Here is a 22,396-nt window from a genome sequence, read left to right as displayed (position 1 = left end):
AGCCGCTGTTCTTCTTCTCTCTCTCTCTCTCTCTCTCTCTGTGCCCGGGTGTGCCGTTGCCACAGGACGTGCCCGTGTGTGGGCGGGAGACGTGTCATTACTGAGGACTGCTGCACCACTGACCTTACCTTACTCACTGCACCGTCTGTGATTAGGGACTGGATAGGTGCACTCTGCGTTTGGACTTTAGTTTGTTGCTTATGGTGACATCACACGGGTGTGGGCCTACGCATTTCCAGTCATAAATCACACGTTAAATCCTGTTTCAGAAGGTTAATGTTTAAGCCAGTCTGTTTGAGTGCTGTAGCACATACAGGATTTATGTATTAAGGAGGGGGGGGGCAGTGTGGGTAGAAGTGATAAAACAAAATGATAGTTATGAAAGCCAAAATTTCTGCGTAGGATCAGATCAGTCCATCATAAGCATTAGCACTGTTGTATATGTTATCGTACAAACATAAAGGTCACCAGTGAGAAAACACAAATATACAAACCCAGGGTGAAAGATATGGAAACTTCTGAGCCAATATCAGGACCATTATTTGGTCAGCCATTTTGGCTCATGCTGATACCATCTTTCACATTATAGCGACAAATGCAAACTGCAACGAAGGTTCCACATTCATGGAAAAAGTAGATCAGCACAGGCATTCAGTTCAAACGGGAAAATGTAATACATTTTATTTTTATTAAAAAATTTCAACATTCTTGCTTTGTTACTAAGCAGAGAGCATGAGTCGAGTGCTACTGAATCTTTAGTTCTTGTTTGGCCGGTAAAAAAAAAAGAGATATTAAATTATAAAAAGTTCACATGACTATTAGATTAGGCTACTTTTTGTGGATGACATTTTCAATTAATCTACAACATCAGCGGGGCACCAAACGAAAAGTTTGTTTTAAGCCATTATCACTCAATACTAATATGACTCAGATATTATTGCGAGTGGGTCATTATTACATTACATTACAGGCATTTGGCAGACGCTCTTATCCAGAGCGACGTACAACAAAGTGTATACCCATAACCAGGAACAGTGTCGAAAAACCCTAGAGAGAAGTACCGTTCCAAGTGCAGGGAACAACCGCATAGTTCAACTTGGACCCTGTAGGTTAAACTGATTAACACTAACACAAACAAGAACAGCAACAATGCAGTCTATGCAAAAATACAAGCAGAAGTTAAGACGAGTGCATTAACTAAGTCAACAGCTACCTAGGTACAACCCTAAACTTACAGTCAATTTAGAGATTACAGGGGGGTAGGGAGGGATGGGGAAGGGTGCAGCCTGATTATGATACTGTGATAAACCAATGCAGAGCAGAAAGATCGTTATAGAAAGTAGGATTGCACTTTTACTGAAATGCAGATAGGGCAAGCGGATGTATAACTTTTGCCCTCAGTGATCTGATACACGAAGACTGGCAAAGATAACGTATAGGCGAGCCGTTCATTTCTTGCTACGGTATTCATAGGGGAACTTACATTTGACATATCCGTTTTGAACACAGTAGGAAAAGATAACAAGATAACATTACTAAAGTATAGCCTGGTGATATCTACGTCGGTACAGTTTCTTGTTTGTGGCCTTTCAGAGGAGAGTTTACATGTCTGTACTCCCCTGAATGTTTGGAGAGGCCAAGAACCACCATCGGACACTCCAAATTCCCCCCAAGAAGGGGTGAAACACGATTTCAGGCATCTGTACCATGAGGTCAGTATAACTAGGGAATTGGAAGCAGAATAAATTGAGCATGCACAATGTAGTTTAAGACACGACTCATTTGTTAGCTACTCATTAACTGTGTGTGTTTTATGTCTTCTTGGTGTGCATTGTTTTGCGACCAAAACAATGGCGTAGGCGTTGGAGAAATCACAAAGCAAAATAAAAACCATTTTGGAGAGTTGTATTCGGAATATATGTTTTAAAAGGCACAGCGGCCTTGTGCCAACACTGGAGACAGTGGCTGAGAAAAAAAATAAAAGAAACTTGGGACTGCTTGCTTTGTAAAAAACCACCTCCCCCCGAGGACTGGGATCACAAGGGGATCCTGTTCTGTGATGGGTGTCCATTAACAAGAACAACAACAACAAAAACATACGACGCCAGATGCTGAAGTGAAAGATTCACTTTAGAAACAGTAACGGAGTCCTAACCTCATTCTGCCTGGGGGAAACGTGCACGCGGAACATCGGCCTGTTCCGGAATGCTCTTTCACTCCAATTTGGAATGGTGTTCAGCGTCCGGAACTTGGACCTGGCTTCATCCTGGAACGCATCAGTGTAGCAATCTGGACGCTGGACCGTCACACTAATTGTGTAAGGATTTGAAAGACAAAAAAAAAAAAAAATAGCGTGGGGAAAAGTACTCGTTTCTTACCAGATGTTTCTCTCGCAGATGCAGGGGGTTGTGTTTGTCTGTTGTTTGTTTGTTCGTGTTTCGTTTGGTACAGGAAGCTCCGCGCACTGAACGTGTCAGAAACCGCTCCTGCAAAACGGAAATTAAGTGCGGGTTACATCTTCAGTTCAGCCGCAGCCAAAAAAGCAGAGCACAAGTTTAACTCAGGGACTTTCCCTTTGACACGCGCAGTCCGCACGATGCAGCGTCGGTGCGTTTAGCATAACCTGACACCAGGACAGACAGTTGAAGAGAGGGAATTAAGAATGAATTCTCTTGTTTCAACTTCCTCATTTATTTTACAGTTTTTTAAGCCTACACAGCAAAGAGTTCTGTGTCTGTGTATGCGTGCGTGTGTGTGTGTGTGTGTGCCTGTGCGTGTACGTGCATGTGTGTGTGTGTGTGCCTGTGCGTGTACGTGCATGTGTGTGTGTGAGTGTGTGTGTGCATGTGTGTGTGTGTGTGTACGTACGTGCATGTGTGTGTGTGAGTGTGTACGTACATGTGTGAGGCAAGCTGTGCTCGGACACAGCCCGTTACTCACATCTTAGAAATGCCACATACGTCCTGAAGTGGCTGATAATCTGAGTACCGCACGGCTGCCTCTTCAGATGCACTTAATGCAGCGCCTCAGAGTCCTGTGGTCTGAAGAGTGTGTGTGCGTGTGTGAGTCCGTGTGTGTGTGTGTATGTGTGTGTATGTTTGTGTGTGTGTGTGTGTGTGTGTGTGTGTGTGTGTGTGTTTGCGTGTGTGGGTGAGTGTGAGTATATGTGTGTGTGTGTGTGTGTGTACTTGGCAAAAAACACTCCATAGAGGGGAACAACTGTGCCATGGGTCCGTTGGAGTCCCACTCCACCCGAAAAACAGCCTCGGCTCAGTGCAGCTGTGGGGGGGGCGGCAGCTGCAGCCGTCCCATTCCTGTTTCAGGACGGTGCCCCTGTGTGCAGGGGCGGAAACCCCGGACCGGCTGGGCCGGGACCTTTGGAACAGAGAGCGCAAATAACTGAAATCTCAGGGATTCAGAATGGAGCAAATAACTCACATCTCAGGGATTCAGAATGGAGCAAATAACTCACATCTCAGGGATTCAGAACGGAGAGCACAAATAACTCACATCTCAGGGATTCAAAAGGAAGAGCACAAATAACACACATCTCAGGGATTCAAAAGGAAGAGCACAAATAACTCACATCTCAGGGATTCAGAAGGAAGAGCACAAATAACTCACATCTCAGGGCTTCTGGCCGACACATTCCTGTGGGTAGGAGAACTCCCGTTTAACCACTAACAACAGACAAGAATGAATCTGTGTAGGAACTGATGCAGGATACTTTTCAATGCAGATCAATATTTCGTTTTTTTAAACCATTTTACCGTAAACTCAGGTGCCAGTTTACAGTAGATTTGTCACAACGGGTCTCTCAGAGGGGGATGCCTGGCACGGGACGGTGTCCTGGTTTGACCCGCTGTGTCGCCCCATTTCCGCGCAGCATGGTGTACCACCCGGAGTTCGAGAGGGCGGGGCAGCAGCCGGGCCTCCAGGTGTGGAGGATCGAGAAGATGGACCTGGTCGCCGTGCCGACCAACCTGTACGGGGGGTTCTACACAGGCGACGCCTACCTCATCCTCAACACCATCAAGCAGCGCTCCGGAAACCTGCAGTATGACCTGCACTTCTGGCTGGGTAAGGAACCAGCAGGGGGGGGGGGGGGCGGGGGGGGCAGGCCTACCTCTGTCTTTCAGCCCTGCATGCTTTCCCCAGCCAATGGGAAAATTTAACCAGTTCTAAGAAAATCAAAAGGAAAAATAAAAATCTAAAAGCTTGACTATATCCAGCAAACATCAAATTTTAATGAGGAAGGAGTCAGGAAGATGTCAAATGTTAAACGTGAGGTACAGTCCTGATCGACCTCAAAAGTGCAGCCCTTATTCTGCTGTTTACACTCTACTTTTTGGCATTTTTGTACAGACCTTTCTGCTCAACAGAAAGAACTGAAGCTCTTTCACTGAGTTTACAATGAAAGGTTAAACCGTCAGTGTTTAGAACCCTTTTTGTACGCCTGGATTAACCATGTGACCGCTTCCGTTCTTCTGTTCTGCAGGTGATTTCTGTACGCAGGACGAGAGCGGGGCGGCGGCCATCTTCACTGTCCAGATGGACGACTACCTGGGCGGCAAACCCATCCAGTACCGCGAGGTCCAGGGACACGAGTCCAAATCCTTCCTGGGCTACTTCAAGTCTGGGATCAAGTACATGGTGGGTTGGAAGTCTGGACCGTGATCGGCTGGTACACTCCGACTGTTTTCCTAACTTAAGTGTGTGATATTATACGGTCACGACAGAATCCATGGCAGAACGGTAGCCAATGGGGTTGGTGGGGCTATTGAGTGAAAAGTAGTGATTTGGCAGTGGTTGGTGCCTGACAGGTGGGTGGGGTGAGGGATGTCATGTGCTTATGTGCTTTAAAAAAAAAAAAAAGTTTTCTTACCCTTTGTTTGCAGCAAGGGGGTGTGGCTTCAGGATTCAAGCACGTGGTCACCAACGAGGTCGTCATGCAGCGCGTGCTGCAGGTGAAAGGTCGCCGTGTCGTCAGGGCGACGGAGGTGCCGGTCACTTGGGACAGCTTCAATCAGGGAGACTGCTTCATCCTGGACCTCGGAAATGTGAGTCACATGACGCAGGCTCCTGATTGGTCAGCTAGGGATTCGGTTGATTGGAGGTGCAGAGGCATTGCTTTGGGTTTAGGGGAAATCGGTGATGCCATTGTTGTATATATGCTGTCCTCCTTACAATATGGGATTTTGAGCCTTTAAGTCATAATTGGGGGATGTACCATGTCCTGTCAATCGCAAGCTTGTTTTTGAGCCAAACAAAAGGCTTCTTGCTCACAGTAACACCGTGTGATTGGTTCTTTGATGACACCTGACAGCTCCCACATAAATAGTTTACATACCAATGCAAGTCCTCATATCATGGCCTCTTAAGCAGAGACTCACCAATTTTTAATTAAAACTGTCAATGAAAAACAGGAAGCTTGTACATCAAAAGAATTCTGTATTATTTAAGCTAGTACTACTGCAGGAATCCATCCACCGATCCCACATCACAAACATACTTTTCTGTTGTCTGACTGACCTCTCTGTTGTCTGCCCCGCCCCCCACAGGAGATCTACCAGTGGTGCGGCTCCAAGAGCAACCGCTTCGAGAAGCTGAAAGCCACGCAGGTCGCCAAGGGTATCCGTGACAACGAGCGCAGCGGACGGGCCCGCGTGTACGTGTGCGATGAGGGGGTGGAGAGAGAGAAGATGCTGGAGGTCAGTTCTGTATGTGTGGGATGAGGGGGTGGAGAGAGAGAAGATGCTGGAGGTCAGTTCTGTATGTGTGCGATGAAGGGGTGGAGAGAGAGAAGATGCTGGAGGTCAGTTCTGTATGTGTGGGATGAGGGGGTGGAGAGAGAGAAGATGCTGGAGGTCAGTTCTGTATGTGTGCGATGAAGGGGTGGAGAGAGAGAAGATGCTGGAGGTCAGTTCTGTATGTGTGCGATGAGGGGGTGGAGAGAGAGAAGATGCTGGAGGTCAGTTCTGTATGTGTGGGATGAGGGGGTGGAGAGAGAGAAGATGCTGGAGGTCAGTTCTGTATGTGTGCGATGAAGGGGTGGAGAGAGAGAAGATGCTGGAGGTCAGTTCTGTATGTGTGTGATGAGGGGGTGGAGAGAGAGAAGATGCTGGAGGTCAGTTCCTCTGCGTGTACGTGTGCGATGAGGGGGTGGAGAGAGAGAAGATGCTGGAGGTCAGATCCTCCGGGAGCTCGTAAAACGCCTCTCCAAACAGCTCCACGGAGCAATTAATGACCCCCCCAGAGGCGCACGTGTACCCCCCAGAGGCGCATGCAGTGAGGTGCAGTCGCGGCTGCGGTCACTGCGCTGGAGCGCTCGGCCATGCGCAGGCAGACGCAGGCAGACTGCGCTGGAGCGCTCGGCCATGCGCAGGCAGACTGCAGGCACTGGACCGTGGAGGCGGAGCCCCTGTAGTATAATGAGCCGGGGCCCTGTGGTCTACAACGGTCTCCTGGCAACAGCCTGGCCAAGTCTTTGTTGTTGCACAGGAGCGCCAGCCCCAGTCAACACTGAGAGTCAAAATCAGATTTTGGAGCCAGTGCCAACGGCTGGATCTCCCCCAACTAATTTGCATATTTTTGCATATATTTTGGAATATGTAAATATTGAACGATAGCACTGTTTTCCATTTGCAGTAATCTATCAGTGTTGAGGCCAGAGCCGGATGTGTAAAGTTACTCACGCTCGTTAGCGCCCGTTTATTAGCGCGTTCTGTCCTCGTTAGCGTCTGAACATCCGCTCCGCTCCCCCCTCAGCTGCTGGGACCAAAGCCCGATCTGCCCGAGGGGGCATCCGACGACATCAAAGCCGATGCCTCCAACAGGAAGATGGCTAAACTATACAAGGTATGATGTCAGAGGTCAGAGGTGAACCAAGAGCCCAGGGTGGATTCCATCACACAGGCATAGTACAAAGGACAGCGAAACAGAGACTTTATCTTTAAACTTTTCTAAGCTTTCCCTTGTTCAATAATTTTAGTCCATTTTAGAGCCTGTGAGGTTTATTCATTCGATATCTATTAGGGTCTCTGGGTTTCCATCTGTGTGAATGTACCTGAGTTCCTGTGTTCTCTGCTCCTGACTTTCCTCCTCTTCCTCCTCCTCCTCCTCAGGTGTCCAACGCCAGTGGAGAGATGGCCATCGCCCTGGTGGCAGCGGAGAACCCTTTCTCCCAGAGTGCACTGGAGTCCAGCGACTGCTTCATCCTGGACCACGGCTCCGATGGCAAGATCTTCGTCTGGAAAGGTCAGCAGGAGAACAAACAAAAAAACGGTTAAAAATTCAACAAAAAGAATAAAATCTTTGTCACTTGTGCCCATGCATAAAAACTGAACCATACACATCCTGTCTGTCAGGGGCTACCCAGTGAGCACGTTTTAGGCGACATTTCCTGTTGTTCTCCCATTTCGCATAATCTCTTAAGATGACTACTTCCTACTTCCTGTTTCCCGTTTCCTGGCAGGCAAGGAGGCCAACATGGAGGAGAGGAAGGCGGCGTTGAAGGCGGGCGAGGACTTCATAAAGAAGATGGGCTATCCCAAACACACGCTGGTGCAGGTCCTGCCCGAGATGGGCGAGACCCCGCTCTTCAAGCAGTTCTTCAAGAACTGGCGGGACATGGACCAGACGGAGGGCCTGGGCGTGGCCTACGTGTCCAACAGCATCGCCAAGATCGAGAAGGTGCCGTTCGACGCCGCCACCCTTCACGACTCGCCCGCCATGGCCGCCCAGCACGGGATGGTGGACGACGGGAACGGCAAGAAGCAGGTGAGGGAGGGGGGGGGAACGTGCTGGGGCCACCAGGGGGCGCTCTGTCCTCCCAGACTCCTATTCAGTCTCCAGGATAAATAAAACAGCTGCACTCTATGGGCCAGTTTCACAGACACGGGTTAAATCTAGTCCTAGACCAGACTACATTCTAGTTTGAATGGAGATTCTCCATATAAACCTCAGTTCAGTCCAGGACCAAACTTAATCTGAGTCTGTGAAACCAGCCCTAAATCTTCCTGTGATGAATCCGGTTCTTTTCCTTTCTTTCTGGATGCCATATCAAGGCTATTCACCTTATATGATGCCGTATCGAGGCTATTCACCTTATATGATGCCGTATAGAGGCTATTCACCTTATATGACCATATAAGGTAAAGCCGGTGATGTAATCGCTGTGTGAACGAAAGAGGAAGTCTGCCATCATGGGGAAAGCCCGGGAGGAAAGGTTTCCCCCGGCCGACAGCGGAAGGACACGGAGTCCCTCTCTCAGTTTGGACGCTCACCAGCGCGTGCGTGCCTGTCCCCCGCAGATATGGCGCATCGAGGGGGCGGACAAGGTGCCCGTGGACCCCTCCACCTACGGGCAGTTCTACGGCGGCGACAGCTACATCATCCTCTACAGCTACCGTCACGGCGGCCGCCAGGGACACGTCATCTACATGTGGTAAGGGGCGACGCCCGGGCCTGCATCCGGGGGTCAGTCAGGGCTCAAAGGCTGTGTCCGTTTTAGGTTCTGACACACGCCCTACTCACGCAGCCAAAACCGGGCTGCGTTTTTGAAGCTCACTTCCTGGTCTTGTTGAGAGACGTTGCTCACTAGCGCCAGTGCGTTTCCACCAGAAAAAGTAGTCACAATATGTGTTTCTTCTTCATCTAGTGTCTTCCCATGTGCCGATTTGTTCAGTTATTGTGCTATTTGGACAAGCTGGTAATATTTTGTGGGATGAATCAGGGACAGTTTGCATCACTACCGAGTCACAGTATCTCACGTGCTTAGTGGAGGACTGGACTTCATGTCACTTCTGCACAGCCTCTGACTCCAATTTGAACGACATGGCGGCGCTCACAAACTACACTTCCCAGGCTTCAAAACCCTTTTCAAGAAGCCCATGCAGAGTCAACGGGGGACGTCACAGTGACTTTGTCCATGTTTTTCTACAGTCTATGGCCCTACTGCTTCTGATTAGGAAAATGTCACCCCCCCTAAACTTTCTTACCCCTCGCAGGCAAGGCGCGAACTCGAGCCAGGATGAGATCGGGGCGTGTGCGATTCTGGCTGCTCAGCTGGACGAGGAGCTCGGCGGGGGGCCAGTGCAGGTAATGTTACGAATGTGGGGGGTGGGCCAAGGGTACAAAAGGACCACATCTCTGTTCCTTCCTTTATCACGTGTTATTTTTGATCCATCTCTGCAGCGTGATCTCATGGACAAAAGCTCACTGTACTAAAACGTTACAAGCCCTCCTGCAGTTGTCACTGTCACGCACGAATGCCATTGTATTTGAGCCTTAGTTTTATCTATCTATTTTTGAATCAGCTTTATTAGCGTTAAACTGCTGTGAACCAATCCGTCCAAGGGCAGCAAATACACCATTACCTCACCGCTTTCTGGTTTTAACCCTTTAATATATGAGATCACAAACATGTGATTAGAATGTTCTTAACTGAACATTCTAACTAACGCTGATGTCACAATCACTGCTGGTGACTGAGAGCAGTGGAGTTCTAGAACACTGGCTTTGAATTTGAAGAAAAACTTTCCAAAAAACCCGCTCTTCGAAGGGTTAAAGCAGCCAGGTAGCAGCTCTGTTTAATGTTTTTTTTTGCTGGCTGGTAACCTCTCCTCTGCTGGGACGCCGGCCATCGCGTCTCTTCATCCACCCACCCTGCCGCCATCCATGGCTCTCCTGACTTTCTGTTCTGCCCCCGGGTTCTGAAACCAAAGTTAAGGCGGGCTGTGACATATCCACCCGCCAGAACTAAGCAGTCCTATTTGTTTAGAGACTTATTAGATCAGGAGTTCCCAGACTGGGATCCAGTGACCCAATGTGGCTCTGTGAATGAGTTCCACCACAAATGTAACAATATGTTGTAAAGGTTTTTGTTAAAGGGTTTTGTTAATAGTGAAGGAAGCACTGGAGTGCTGCTTTGTATTGGAGTTATAATGGGCTCTTTCAAAATGCCAGAAAGAAATACTGGGCGCTCTTATTTTGAAAGCCATAAGCTCTTTATTTGACATGGCTGTCAAAATGGCGGAAAATGAGCGCCTGCATGTGTTACTGCTGTATGTAGGCCTTCATCACCCTGACAAAGGGAGTACCAGAGAATCATTTTCTTTCGGATTTTTTCATTTAAATGTTCCCATAATTTACCAATTATATATGTTAGATGTGCGGTCAGCACATTGGTGGTAATACTCTGTTAACTGTAAGATTTTAAGATTGAATATAATAACAGCAATAACTAGCCTTATTATTTTAGATTTTAATTAACATGGTAAACCACTGCAGTGGATCGTGGATAATGAATTAAAGGGTCAATCCAGGTTTAGATAAGTTCTGGCGGGGTGCCAATAAGTGGATTTGTCACAGTCTGTCCCCCAAAACTATTTTAATAACCCTGCTCTGCCCCCTTCCCCCCTCCAGTATTGTTTTAATACCACCGCTCTGTCCCCCCCAGGACTGTTTTAATACCCCCGCTCTGTCCCCCCAGGACTGTTTTAATACCCCCGCTCTGTCCCCCCCAGGACTGTTTTAATACCCCCGCTCTGTCCCCCCCAGGACTGTTTTAATACCCCCGCTCTGTCCCCCCCAGGACTGTTTTAATACCCCCCGCTCTGTCCTGCCCCCTCTTCATCTGCTTCTCTGTCCCTGCAGGTTGTGGGTAGTCCGATCACCACACAGGTACCTCTCTCTGTGCTCCAGACCTGCATGTGTTTGAACACAGCTGTGGCATGTGTGCACATCCTGTAGTTTTCACCTCCCAACCACTAGGGGCAGTGTGCTGTACGAAGGGGTACGTAACTCTTCCTGGCTTTGGGTTATCTGCCCACCTCCCCAAAAGATCAGGAGAGATAGATACGGCGTCAGAGATTGATGGATACATCCCAGCTAACGCAAAATGTTCTGGCAATGTTGCTGGAATGGTTTGTCAGTGCTGTAACACTGCCACAACATGGCAGCAACATTGGGAGAACGTTTTGTGTTAGCTGGGTGTTTTGAGTGTGAGAGACTGTCCGGCGATGGCGTCCGTCGGTCCGATAAGACGACCATAAGGCACAGGATCGGAGATACTCACATGCTCCTGACTGGCTGAGCGGTGGCTGTTAGACAAACAGGACATTCCACAAAAACTGTTTATGATAGGGTTCCGTCCGCTTTTCCCTAATTTGTCCCCCGGAAGTACGGCGTTGGCCCTAACAGCAGTTTTGTTTTTACTTTCTTGCTGACAGTTTATATAGTGAGTTATGCAGGCGTGAATTAAACTTTTTTAAGAGAAAGTTTTCCATGTTTAAAGACCTAATTTACCTGTGCCATTATGGTCTCCTATTAATCCACATGCGTCCTACAAACATACAATCTTATTAAGAACGAAAACGATTAATACAAAGTCCATACTCTTAAAATCTTATTGCCACTGTAGCTACCGTGTGGTTAATTCTCAATTAAATAATGTAGACTGTTCAAGCGACCAGCAAACTACACAGTCATGCACTGTAGTCCAAATCACAACGGATTTACAGCTCAGATCCCAAACAATACACAATCGTCCACTTCACCACAATTGAACACGATGCCCAGATGAAAACTAGGACATGCAAATGTAATAACGCGACATAAAGCAACTTCCCACAATATTAATGCGTTAGGCTAATCCGTTATCACCAATCAAGGCTAAAAACACACACCAAGTCTAAGGAGACACTATGTTCTTGCAAAAGCTAACTAGCAAGCCAGTGTCATTAGCCAAGTCAACACTAACAATGGGTGCGTTTACATGCGCACTGATACTTTGATAGTGGCAAGCAATACTCTGATTATTGAAACGGTCATGTAAACTGATTATCTTTATCGGTGTAGGGTCATAATTGGCATATTTTTTACCAATCTTTTGATTTTTTTGGTGCACGTAGACATCTTACTTCGTTTCTTTCTGCTTTTTGAAACTGCGCATGTCAGGCGGAAGTTGAATATCCCAGATGAAAACAAGTATGGCTGCCACGTCCGTTGAGCATATGCCGATTATGGAAAGAATCATGTAAATGCGGCTATTGCAGTGATCTCATTACGTATTAAATACTAGCACGAACTGATTACTCCCAATAATCGGGGAATTGGTGTGCATGTAAACAGCCAATGTAGTAAGAGTTACGTGATCCACCCGGATCAGTATCAAAACACTTGCAAAAGCCAAAGGTTATTTATATGAGTCCCAACAGCAATTAACAACTTCCAGCCTCCAAACTAGGAAACAGGTGACCTCACCCCAAAGGAAGCTTTCCTCTGGCCCACACCAGCCCAGTCTTCTGGCCATTTCCCGGTTTTTCAGTTGAGTTTTCCTCAATTTGTCCCATATTCATTCAGTTTTTTATTAAATGTAAAAATATAAACAAAGAACATAGATGGACGTGCACTTCCTGAATGGGTTTTAAAACTCGGAGGAAAAAACTTACCTGTCTCTGAAACTATCTAGCACCAAATAAAACGCTCACACCGCAACATGGTCAGGCTGTTCCTCGATCTGACTCCCACTCAAATGGGTTGGCACTGCTACAACAGTATAAATGAATCATTTTGTGCCAGATCACTCATCACACGTCAGCTGATCTGGAGAGGGGAGGTCTGTCTGACCAATCAGACTGGGGCAGGATTGGGTTGCCAGATTGACAGAGCCAGGCTGAGTTGGGTCCTCACACTGCCTGTGGGTCCTCACACTGCCTGTGGGTCCTCACACGGTCTGTGGGTCCTCACACTGCCTGTGGGTCCTCACACTGTCTGTGGGTCCTGACACAGTCTGTGATAAGCCCTGCAGAAAGTGTGTTACTCACGGGTGCCACATATCTCTGTCCCACCGTGAGTTCAGAGCTGCCAGTCTTACAATTACACCCCCCAGTTCCCCTAAACACCACACAGACACACACCAGCATATCCTGAAACATACCCCCTGCCCCGATACAGCAAATGGTCCCTTTCGGCTACAGACTGTTTTTTTTAAACCACTGCTACCCTTTGCAATCACAACCCCCCCCCATGCTCCATGCTTGAAATCTCAGCCACCCCAACAAGCCCCGCACACCTGCTCCTTAGCACATGCCGTTTGGAAAGTGTGAGCACACTGTAGTAACAGGGTGTGGTTTGAGCCGCACCGGACCGTCCTGTGTGTGGCTGTGTGCTCTGGTTATATGTAAAGACTCTTGGGTTATTGGGACCATCTCTGCTTGACCACGCCCACACACTGAGTGTGTGACTGCACCAGCCCTGCAGTGAGCCACACTGCATTAATATCACCGTGCTCCAGGGGGCAGTGGTGAGTCAGGGAAGAGCCTCTCGGCTCCATTCACATTCACACGTCGCCCCTCATATCTTTCCTTCCATCGTCTGTGGACGTGCTCCCAGCATGCATTGTTCTGTGCCATAGGTGTTCCATATGCTAACAAGCTAACCCACTCTCACCTCCCTCCCTTTCTTTTTGCTTTTACCTCCTTTATTTCTCCGTTTTGGAAGTTCTCCCCCAGTCGTATTTATTATTTTTACCAGAGCTCGTTGCTGTAACTTCCGCTATCGATCTCCTCTGACGCATATGATGTCAGCTTATCGGGTTCGACTCGCGGGTGCCCGATCGACCAGCAGGGGTCGCCGGTGCTCAACGGGACATCGTCATCCTGGCCGACTGAAACCCTACTATATCTGATACCAGACCCCAGGGCTCATCCATACGGTAGAACTGCGCTTTAAAAGGCCCTCCCGTTCCTTCTGTTTTAAACTAGGCAGTTTCAGTTTGTAAGATGCTGCATGTAGTGATGTCTCCATTGCAGGTTTATATATGAATACTCTGTCCTCAGCCAATGTCCCTTCACGAATACTTCTAATGAACCGGCCAATCAGAGTAAATTTAAAAAAAATACATATTCATAAACAACTTAATAAAACTACATTTGAGCCTCAGCAAAGGCAGAGACAGAACATTAAGTGTTAAGAATCTGGTTGCTATTTAGAGCACTTGTGGCAATCCCTCCAAAAGATGGAACTTTGCAAGCCGGCACAAAACAAAAATATGCACAAAAATGCTGTTGTGATAAAGACACAAAACAGTCCAGTGTTAACGGGCTATATCAGTTCTGCTGATCAGATAAAGTGTGCCTTATCTCTCCCCATCGCTACACACTGACGCAGTTCAGGTCCCGTAGCGATGGCGACAACAGAACATTCACTTCAAGCCAGAAGCAAGAAAGGCTGTTCTGTCCCCTCTCAGATTTGGGGAAGGGGGTGGAAATAAAAAGGGCCCTTTTGTTCGAGCTGCTGATGAGGAGCTCCTACATCCAGCAACAGGACGTCCCGCTGTCAGTCAGCCAGACGGGGAGGATTCTGGGATACTGGAATACGGAACACTTGGCTCCAACGCCGCATTCCAGCTCGTAGCCCCGCACGCTTCTGCCACCCAGTGGAGAAAAGTTGGAATAGCAGTTTTGCCTTTGGCGCAAGTTTAAACACGATTTAAACTTGACTTGAAATCACAACCGCACAATAACCGCACACTCAAGTTTCCGAGGGTTTTTTTTTTTTTTTCCATTTTCACAACATTTTAGTTATCAGTTAAAGCAAAACGAGAAGGTTATGATACAGAACTGCTTCTGACTGTGTTTTTTGCGGACGGTGGAAAATGGCATCGATGATGGGTACAGTGTTGAGTGTGTTTGATTGCACGTAAGCAGAACAGCCAGGAGATGCCGTGCCGTGTGTGAGCAGGTGTGTGTGTGTGTGTGTGACTCGTCCAGGTGAGGGTGGTCCAGGGGAAGGAGCCGGCCCACCTCATGAGCCTGTTCGGTGGGCAGCCCATGGTGGTGTACCAGGGCGGAACCTCCAGGGACGGGGGCCAGTCCGCCCCCGCCGAAACGCGCCTCTTCCAGGTGCGCTCCAACTCGACGGGGTGCACGCGGGCCGTGGAGGTGAGTACCGGGACGGGACGGGACGGGACGGGTGATGGGTCTGGGCAGGGGGGACAAGTATATATAAAATAAGTCTATATAAAACGTTAGCAGCCCCAGTAAATCATAAAAAACGATGTCATCTAATATAACCTCTTATGTCTTTGAATGGTGTATAGCAGGGGTGTGGATGCAGGTTTTTTGTTTTAGCCCAGCGCTACACCACCTGATTCTGCTAATTATCTAATCATGGTCTTCAATCAAGACCTTGATAAACAGAATAAGGTGTCCTAATGCTGGGCTGAAACAGAATCCTGCACCCACGCCGGCTCTTTTCGGATAGGACCGGACACCCCTGGTCATGATGTCACCCGCTCTGGTGGCAGTGGTGCTGTGTCTCCCTCTCCCAAAATGATCAACATTTTCTCCCTTTAATCTAATTCTGGGAAGCTGACAACACACATTTTCAAATTTTTTCTCATAAACTGCCTTCTCATTTGAGCGCGTCTCCTGCCTTCCTCCTCCTCAGGTTGACGCCGTCGCCTCGAACCTGAACTCCAACGACGCGTTCGTCCTGTTGACGCCCGGAGGCTGCTTCCTGTGGGTGGGGCAGGGGGCCAGCAACACGGAGAAGCAGGGGGCGCAGCAGCTCTGCGGAATCCTGGGGGTGTCGGCCTCCCCCCTGGGGGAGGGCGGAGAGGCAGGTAAGGGCCCTCGCTCCGAGCTGACTCCTTCGCCTGTGTTAGAGGGAATCTGTGACAGAGGGAGCCTGTGTTAGAGGGAGCCTGTGTTAGAGGGAATCTGTGTTTGCCTGTGTTAGAGGGAATCTGTGTTAGAGAGAGTCTGTGATAGAGGGAGCCTGTGTTAGAGAGAGTCTGTGTTTGCCGGACGGAGTGTAGCACAGTGGGTAAGGAACTGGGCTTGTAACCGAAAGGTCGTAGGTTCGATTCCCGGGTAGGACACTTCCGTTGTACCCTTGAGCAAGGTACTTAACCGAAATTGCTTCAGTATATATCCAGCTGTATAAATGGATACAGTGTAAAATGCTATGTAAACGTTGTGTAAGTCGCTCTGGATAAGAGCGTCTGCTAAATGCCTGTAATGTAATGTAAATGTAATGCCTGTGTTAGAGGGAATATGTGTTTGCCTGTGTTAGAGGGAGCCTGTGTTAGAGAGAGTCTGTGATAGAGGGAGCCTGTGTTAGAGAGAGTCTGTGTTAGAGGGAATCTGTGTTTGTCTGTGTTCGGGGGAGCCTGTGTTAGAGGGAATCTGTGTTTGCCTGTGTTAGAGGGAGCCTGTGCTAGAGGGAATCTGTATTAGAGGGAGTCTGTGTTAGAGGGAGCCTGTGTTAGAGAGAGTCTGGGAGCCTGTGTTAGAGGGAATCTGTGTTAACTGATGGATGGAAAATGTGTAAGCCACCAGAGGTGGAAATTCCAGGTTCAGAATGTAAAAGTCCTCCCCAGCATTTTGTTTCAATCACCTGGATCTGCTGATTAGCACAATTCTTCAGCCGGGAGGTAGAACTAATTAGTGAAATCAGCTGGGCTGAGTTCATGGGTGGAAGAAACACATGGCAGGACTTTTACTTTCTGACCCCCTGGACTGTCCACCTCTGTTAGCTGCTAACAGACTAGGACTGTGCAACACAGTCAGTGCTGGATCTGTGCAATGAACACTGTGTGTGTGCGTGCATGCTTGTGCGTGTGTGTGTTTTTGAAGATGAGTTTTGGGAGGCTCTCGGAGGGAAGGCTGAGTACCGTACCTCCAGCAGGCTGAAGGACAGAATGGAGGCCCACCCGCCCAGGCTGTTTGCCTGCTCCAACAAGACTGGCCGCTTCATCGTGAGTCCCCCTCTGTCTGCCGACCAATCAAATCAAAGAGCCGGCTGTGATGATGCTCTCTGCCCAATGAGCAGTCCAGGATGCAGTGGAGAGGCTGCTTAACACAGTAGCACATGACCTGTCTAAAATGTGCCAGCACATACTGAGAATCTATAGCAGACATGTATTTAAAACAAAATACAACATATGAGAAAATAAGATCATCATAATTACACTATATGGCCATAAGTATGCGGACACCTGACATCAAACATATCATCCAAAATTATGGGTATTCATTTGGAGTTGGTCCACCCTTTGGTGCTATAATAACATCTACTCTTCTGGGAAGGCTTTATACTAGATGCTGGAGCATTGCTGCAGGGATTTGCTTCCATTCAGCCAGAAGAGCATTAGTGAGGTCGAGCACTGATCGGGTGATTAGGCCTCGTGTTGAATGGGGTTGAGGTCAGGACTCTGTGAAGGCCAGTCAGGTTCTTCCACACAAAGCCATTTCTACGGGGACCTCGCTGTGTACCCAGAGGCATTGTCATGCTGAAACAGGAAAGTGCCTTCCCCCAAACTGTTGGGGAAGCACAGAATCATCTGGAATGTGATTGTATGCTGTAGCGTTAAGATTTGACTTCACTGGAACTAAGGGGCCTAGCCCAAACCATGGACAACAGCCCCAGACTAAGATGTCCAAATACTTTTGGTCACACAGTGTATTAACATGGCTGTGTAAACAACACTTTTTGAGAAACGGGTATATTGTATATGAAAGAAACAAGCATACACTATCATGTAAAGTTAAACAAAATTTTAACCGTAGACTATTATTTCTCTCCAGGGGGTCTCCTCACAGTGGGGGTATCAGGACCCCAGGTTGAGGGTCCCAGGTTGAGGACCCCCAGGTTGGGGACCCCAGGTTGAGGACCTCAGGTTGGGGACCCTAGGTTGGGAACCCCAGGTTGGAGGCCCAAGGTTGAAGACCCCAGGTCGAGCACCTCAGGTTGGGGGCCCCAGGTTGAGGACCCCAGGTTGAGGGCCCCAGTTAGAGGGCCCCAGGTTGAGGGCCCCAAGTTGTTGTAGGACCCCCGTGGCAGATTTTAGTGTCAGAAACATGACCTCATGTTGGGCATTCTCTCTCTGCGGCAGATTGAAGAGGTTCCAGGGGAGATGACCCAGGAGGACCTGGCCACTGATGATGTCATGATCCTGGACACCTGGGACCAGGTGAATTACAGGACACATTTCATCCGCCTTAAATAATAAAACACCTCTAAATTATATTAAATTCATAAAGGGGGGTATACTTTTTATTTAGCAAAAGACATGGGGTGATGAACAATAAAAATGGAGACACCAATGTAAGGTCACTTAATCGGATGTGGGGTCACTGCTTTCTGTGTACAGCATGGCAGGGAATCTACCAGTGTATTTCCGTATGAGAAACACGGTTATGCTTTACAATAAGTGTCTAAGTACTAGCATTATTCAGTGCTTAATTATCATGAATAAGCCATTAACTTCAGCATGAACAGAGCACGATTAACGTTGACTAAATAATCATTAACTCCATTTATTGATGCTTTTTTCCTGTCTGTCCGTGCTGAACATTTAGGGTACAAAAACACTGACAAACCTTAACTAATCAATGACTGTCTATAATAGCTCCTATTGATTAGTTAAGGTTTGTTAAAGTCAGTTTTTATACTGTTAGTGTTCAGCATGGACAGAGGAAAATGTATTAATAAATACAGTTAATGATTATTTAATGTTAATCATGCTCTGTTCATGCAGTATTTAATGGCTTATTCGTGATAACTAAGGTATTAAATAATGTTAGTGAATAGACACTTATTGTAAAGTGTTACCACTGAACTATCCTCTCAAGAAAAGTCAGTCAGCTCACATCCAGATGATGGAAGTGAAGAATTCCATCGTAGGTGTCCATCCCGAATATCCAAAAATGATTGACACTGACCTTGCGTTCTGTAGGTTTGAGCGCACCCAAACCACGCCCAGGTCTCCACTGAACCCCCAGAACCTCTCACGCTCCTTTCTGTTTATCTTTCCCTAGCTGTAGATAACGCAGTAGACAGTTTTATACCATTTGCACTAGCATGGATAACAGGAAGTAGCTAATATGACGGAGGAAGTGAAATCATGAAAGAGAGAAGAAAAAGTAGAATATTGATTTGACTCTGTCGTGGTATTTCATTGGTGGGTTTAAATGAGGGCAAATTTCCATGGTTACCATCACCCAGCATTTAGATGAAAGTGAAAGTGGCATATTTATATACAATAATCAAGGGACAGATTTGAATGAAATCACACATTTTAAAAGGCAGATTTTAAACTTACGAGGCCATCCTGGGGATGGAGGGGGTGAGGTTTCTGTTTTTGGGGGTGATCTGAGAGTGAAGCGGTGGCTGGGGATGGAGGGGGTGAGATTTCTGTTTTTGGGGGTGATCTGAAGTGGTGGCTTTCCTGCAGGTCTTCGTATGGATCGGAAACGAGGCTCAGGAGGAGGAGAAGACTGAGGCGATGACATCAGGTGAGCAGAAGCAAACTCCAAAAAAACAAAAAACAGCAAAAGATGTTTCCTTTTCCTCCATTGACCAGCGTTTCATGACACGGGGTTTGGAACCAACTTCCAAAGGCATTGAGCTATGAGATGTATATAGTACATCTTGAACACTTTAAACACTTTCATCTCCCCCCACCAAAAAATAAATAAATAAAAATATAAAAACCAAGTCACAAAAAATGACAGGGCAAGGTTGACAGTAACACTGACACTAACAATCTATTTGTATTCTGATGGGGTCAGGGGACAAATATAAGGAGAATAATTATGGCACCAGATAAATATCCAGCTTGTAATAGACGCAGAAGGGTGCTGGGATGGGTAGCGTCCTTTCAACAGGGTAACTGGGAGACAAATGATTAGGGGTTTGATTTCTGCATCACACAGGGTTAGCTAATAAGGAAGAACTAGGCAGTGTGCAGATCAGCACACATGTCTACTATTGAGTATACCAGTTGTATAGAAGTTGTATGCAACTTGCATACTCAGTAGTAGGCAAGGCTGCTGATTTGGACAAGCCCTGATCTCTATAGCTTGTAATTTGCGCTCCAGCACAGTAGATGGTGCTGTGTACTTACAAATCAGAGCGTACTCGACGGTAAAGTCCGCTGAATGGGGAAAGCAGAGCGATGATGACTGTCTTCCGCCCCTCCCGCCAGCCGTGCGCTACATCGAGACGGACCCGGCCAATCGGGACCGCAGGACCCCCATCGTGAAGATCAAGCAGAGGTTCGAGCCACCCACCTTCACCGGCTGGTTCCTGGGCTGGGACAACGAGTACTGGAGCAGCGACCCGCTGGAACGCGCCATGGCCGAGCTGGAGATGTGAACTCTGACCCCACCCTAAACCCTGGCCCCGCCCCCTGCCACACCCCCCCCCCCCCCCCCCCACCCACCCACTGAGCTTCTGTCACAGACTCAAAGGGGATAGCGTTTCACCCCCTCCCACCCTTCTCCAAAATATCAAGGGGCTTAAAATGCTTTTTGTTATTGTTTTTAAGCTGAGCTTTAAACAAAAAAGAAAAAAAAAGCCGAGTTTAGATTGCATTATTCATTATTCAAGAGGCTTGGTAGACTAGGCCTGTCAGGGCAGTCAAACTCCAGTCCTGGGGGGGCCACAGTTTCTACAGGTATGTGTGGCGTCCTTAGGCCTTGAGAACGAGGTGTGTGGATTATTTAGCCAATCAACATCTTAAATGAACCACTGGAGCTGAGACGCACGTAAAACCAGCAAGCATTGCGGCCCCTCAGGACTGGATTTTGACACCAGTGGTTAGGACAATTCTGAAGGTCTTATTGCGAATGAAAGACACTGTTCCTTTGTAAAGCTCATCCTCATAAATGCGTCCTGCGCGTGTGCATTAGCTAAGCAGGATTTTAGCCTTTTATACACAAACACCGTTTTAAAAGTGATCAATATTAAATCATGAAATAGATACTCATAGGTGTATTCCCGCATTTAGCGTCATAAAAATGCATTTTCTGAACTTAACGAGAAGAATCGTTGTCCAATGTCGAGCAATTATTTATTCACCGGTATAATCGACTGACTGAGTTGCGGCGTTGACAGCGAAGGTCCGTGAGTTAAGTAGTCTAGTGGTTTCTGTTAAGGTGCAAAAGTCGACATAAAGCCTGCCGCGGCTGAGAATGTAGTTTCGAATGGCTGACAGAATTATCAGCTCAGTCGAAGGTCGTCATTTTCGGTAGAATTTGCTCTTATGTTCTAACGGAAATACAGCCTTGACTGAAGACAAAGACCGAATTTGGCTCTGGTGTACGGAAACGTGCCGGCTTTTTTAAAAACAGGATTTCCGGTCACGTTTGCAGGGCTTGTATTTTTCATTGGAACTGGGAGAGTCAAAGCAGTCGCTGCAAAACTATGGCAAGCTGTTTTAGCTTTAATTCATTTCTAGGGGATGTCGCAAATTCAAATTCTAACTAGTTAGAATGCGAATCGTTGATATTAGAAATTCGATTGAAACTAGTTATAATGTGTATTTCTGATATCAGAAATTCAATTTTAACTAGTTAAAATGCATATTATTGATATCGGAAATTAAATTTTAACAAGTTAAAATGCCAATTCTTGATATCGGAAATTCTATTTAAACTAGTCAGATTTAAATCGTTTTTCTAATTCATTTCAATGGAAGTTGGAATTTGACTTAGTTAAAATTCCAATTTCTCATATCAGAAAATCAATTACTGATATCAACAATATAATTTCAACTAGTTAAAATACCTATTTCTGATATCATAAATTCAATTTTTAACTAGTTAAAATTTGAATTCTTGATATCAATAATGGAATTTTAACTAGTTGTAATTAGACTATCCAATTTTAACTAGTTAAAATACAATTCTTGATATCAAGAATTCCTATTTTAACTAGTTAAAATTCAATTACTGATATCAAAAATGAAAGGTCCTATTGAAATTCATGGGGAAAACGCCTTAATTATAACTAGTTACAATTGAATTTCTGACATCAAGAATTTGCATTCTAACTAGTTATAACTGTATTTGTGATATCCTCTAGAAATGAATTAAAGCTAAAAGGGCTTGCCATACAAAACCAGCTTTTTGCTCACTAGCGATAAAGGGACTGCCTATCACCTGATGCACGCTCTGGATATGCTTCAGCACCCACTGCGACCCTCACGAGTTCAAGTGGGTAACAGATGGACGGATGATAAAGGGCCTGGCTATTTTGCATCGTCCCATATTTGTGATTTGTGTGAAGTTTCCGTTTTGGCCACGTTGATGAGACCAGATAAATGTTAATACAGACACTCCATTTCGCCCGACAGCTAAAGTAGCCCACGGTCGGTCCACTGCGCTTGTGTAGCTGTGTAATGCTGTTGTGTATTTATTGGGACTGTATCTTTTGCTTACCAGTGATAATGTGGTTTTGTCACAGCTTCCTTCATAAACCAATACAAAAAACGTGGAACACCACAGTTCTGTGTTATCGTTTCCTTTCAAATAATAAACGGATCTCCTACATTACCAGGGAAATGCTGGTAGCTGTTTATTCCAGAAGTGCTAAACGCCATCAG

The 22,396-nt window shown here is 46.9% G+C and overlaps 1 protein-coding gene and 2 long non-coding RNA genes across 5 annotated transcripts in view; 1 reads left to right on the top strand and 2 right to left on the bottom strand.

Annotated features, from left to right (window-relative positions):
- LOC118212168 (gelsolin-like) overlaps positions 1-20,219 on the top strand; it is a 29,977-nt gene extending 9,758 nt beyond the window's left edge. The window contains exons 2-17 of one of the 2 annotated variants that reach the window (XM_035389811.1): positions 3,887-4,080; positions 4,499-4,653; positions 4,899-5,060; positions 5,562-5,711; positions 6,769-6,858; positions 7,125-7,257; positions 7,475-7,779; positions 8,313-8,446; positions 9,009-9,099; positions 10,657-10,683; positions 14,775-14,945; positions 15,454-15,628; positions 16,644-16,765; positions 17,903-17,980; positions 19,244-19,304; positions 19,997-20,219. In XM_035389811.1, the coding sequence (XP_035245702.1) occupies positions 3,888-4,080; positions 4,499-4,653; positions 4,899-5,060; positions 5,562-5,711; positions 6,769-6,858; positions 7,125-7,257; positions 7,475-7,779; positions 8,313-8,446; positions 9,009-9,099; positions 10,657-10,683; positions 14,775-14,945; positions 15,454-15,628; positions 16,644-16,765; positions 17,903-17,980; positions 19,244-19,304; positions 19,997-20,166 (2,217 nt within the window). In that variant the 5' untranslated portion in view covers position 3,887 and the 3' untranslated portion in view covers positions 20,167-20,219. The remainder of the gene's footprint in view (positions 1-3,886; positions 4,081-4,498; positions 4,654-4,898; positions 5,061-5,561; positions 5,712-6,768; positions 6,859-7,124; positions 7,258-7,474; positions 7,780-8,312; positions 8,447-9,008; positions 9,100-10,656; positions 10,684-14,774; positions 14,946-15,453; positions 15,629-16,643; positions 16,766-17,902; positions 17,981-19,243; positions 19,305-19,996) is intronic. The other variant, XM_035389812.1, reaches the window with a different exon arrangement.
- On the bottom strand, positions 1,900-3,890 carry LOC118212170. Of its 2 annotated transcripts, XR_004762179.1 has the most exons (3): positions 3,189-3,890; positions 2,379-2,486; positions 1,900-2,266 (listed from the first exon to the last, which is right to left on the bottom strand). It is a non-coding gene; the product is annotated as an uncharacterized LOC118212170 (long non-coding RNA). The 2 variants fall into 2 exon arrangements; XR_004762178.1 differs by having other exon boundaries at positions 1,900-2,486.
- LOC118212171 lies at positions 16,772-20,032 on the bottom strand. Its single transcript, XR_004762180.1, has 4 exons — positions 19,916-20,032; positions 19,112-19,319; positions 18,732-18,827; positions 16,772-16,859 (listed from the first exon to the last, which is right to left on the bottom strand). It is a non-coding gene; the product is annotated as an uncharacterized LOC118212171 (long non-coding RNA).
- Positions 20,220-22,396: the final 2,177 nt, after the last annotated feature.

Source organism: Anguilla anguilla, chromosome 14 (genome assembly GCF_013347855.1).
Source record: "Anguilla anguilla isolate fAngAng1 chromosome 14, fAngAng1.pri, whole genome shotgun sequence".
Classification (NCBI taxonomy): Eukaryota; Metazoa; Chordata; class Actinopteri; order Anguilliformes; family Anguillidae; genus Anguilla; species Anguilla anguilla.
The sequence above is the reverse complement of the archived record's forward strand: the minus strand, read 5'-3'. Positions and strand labels throughout refer to the sequence as shown.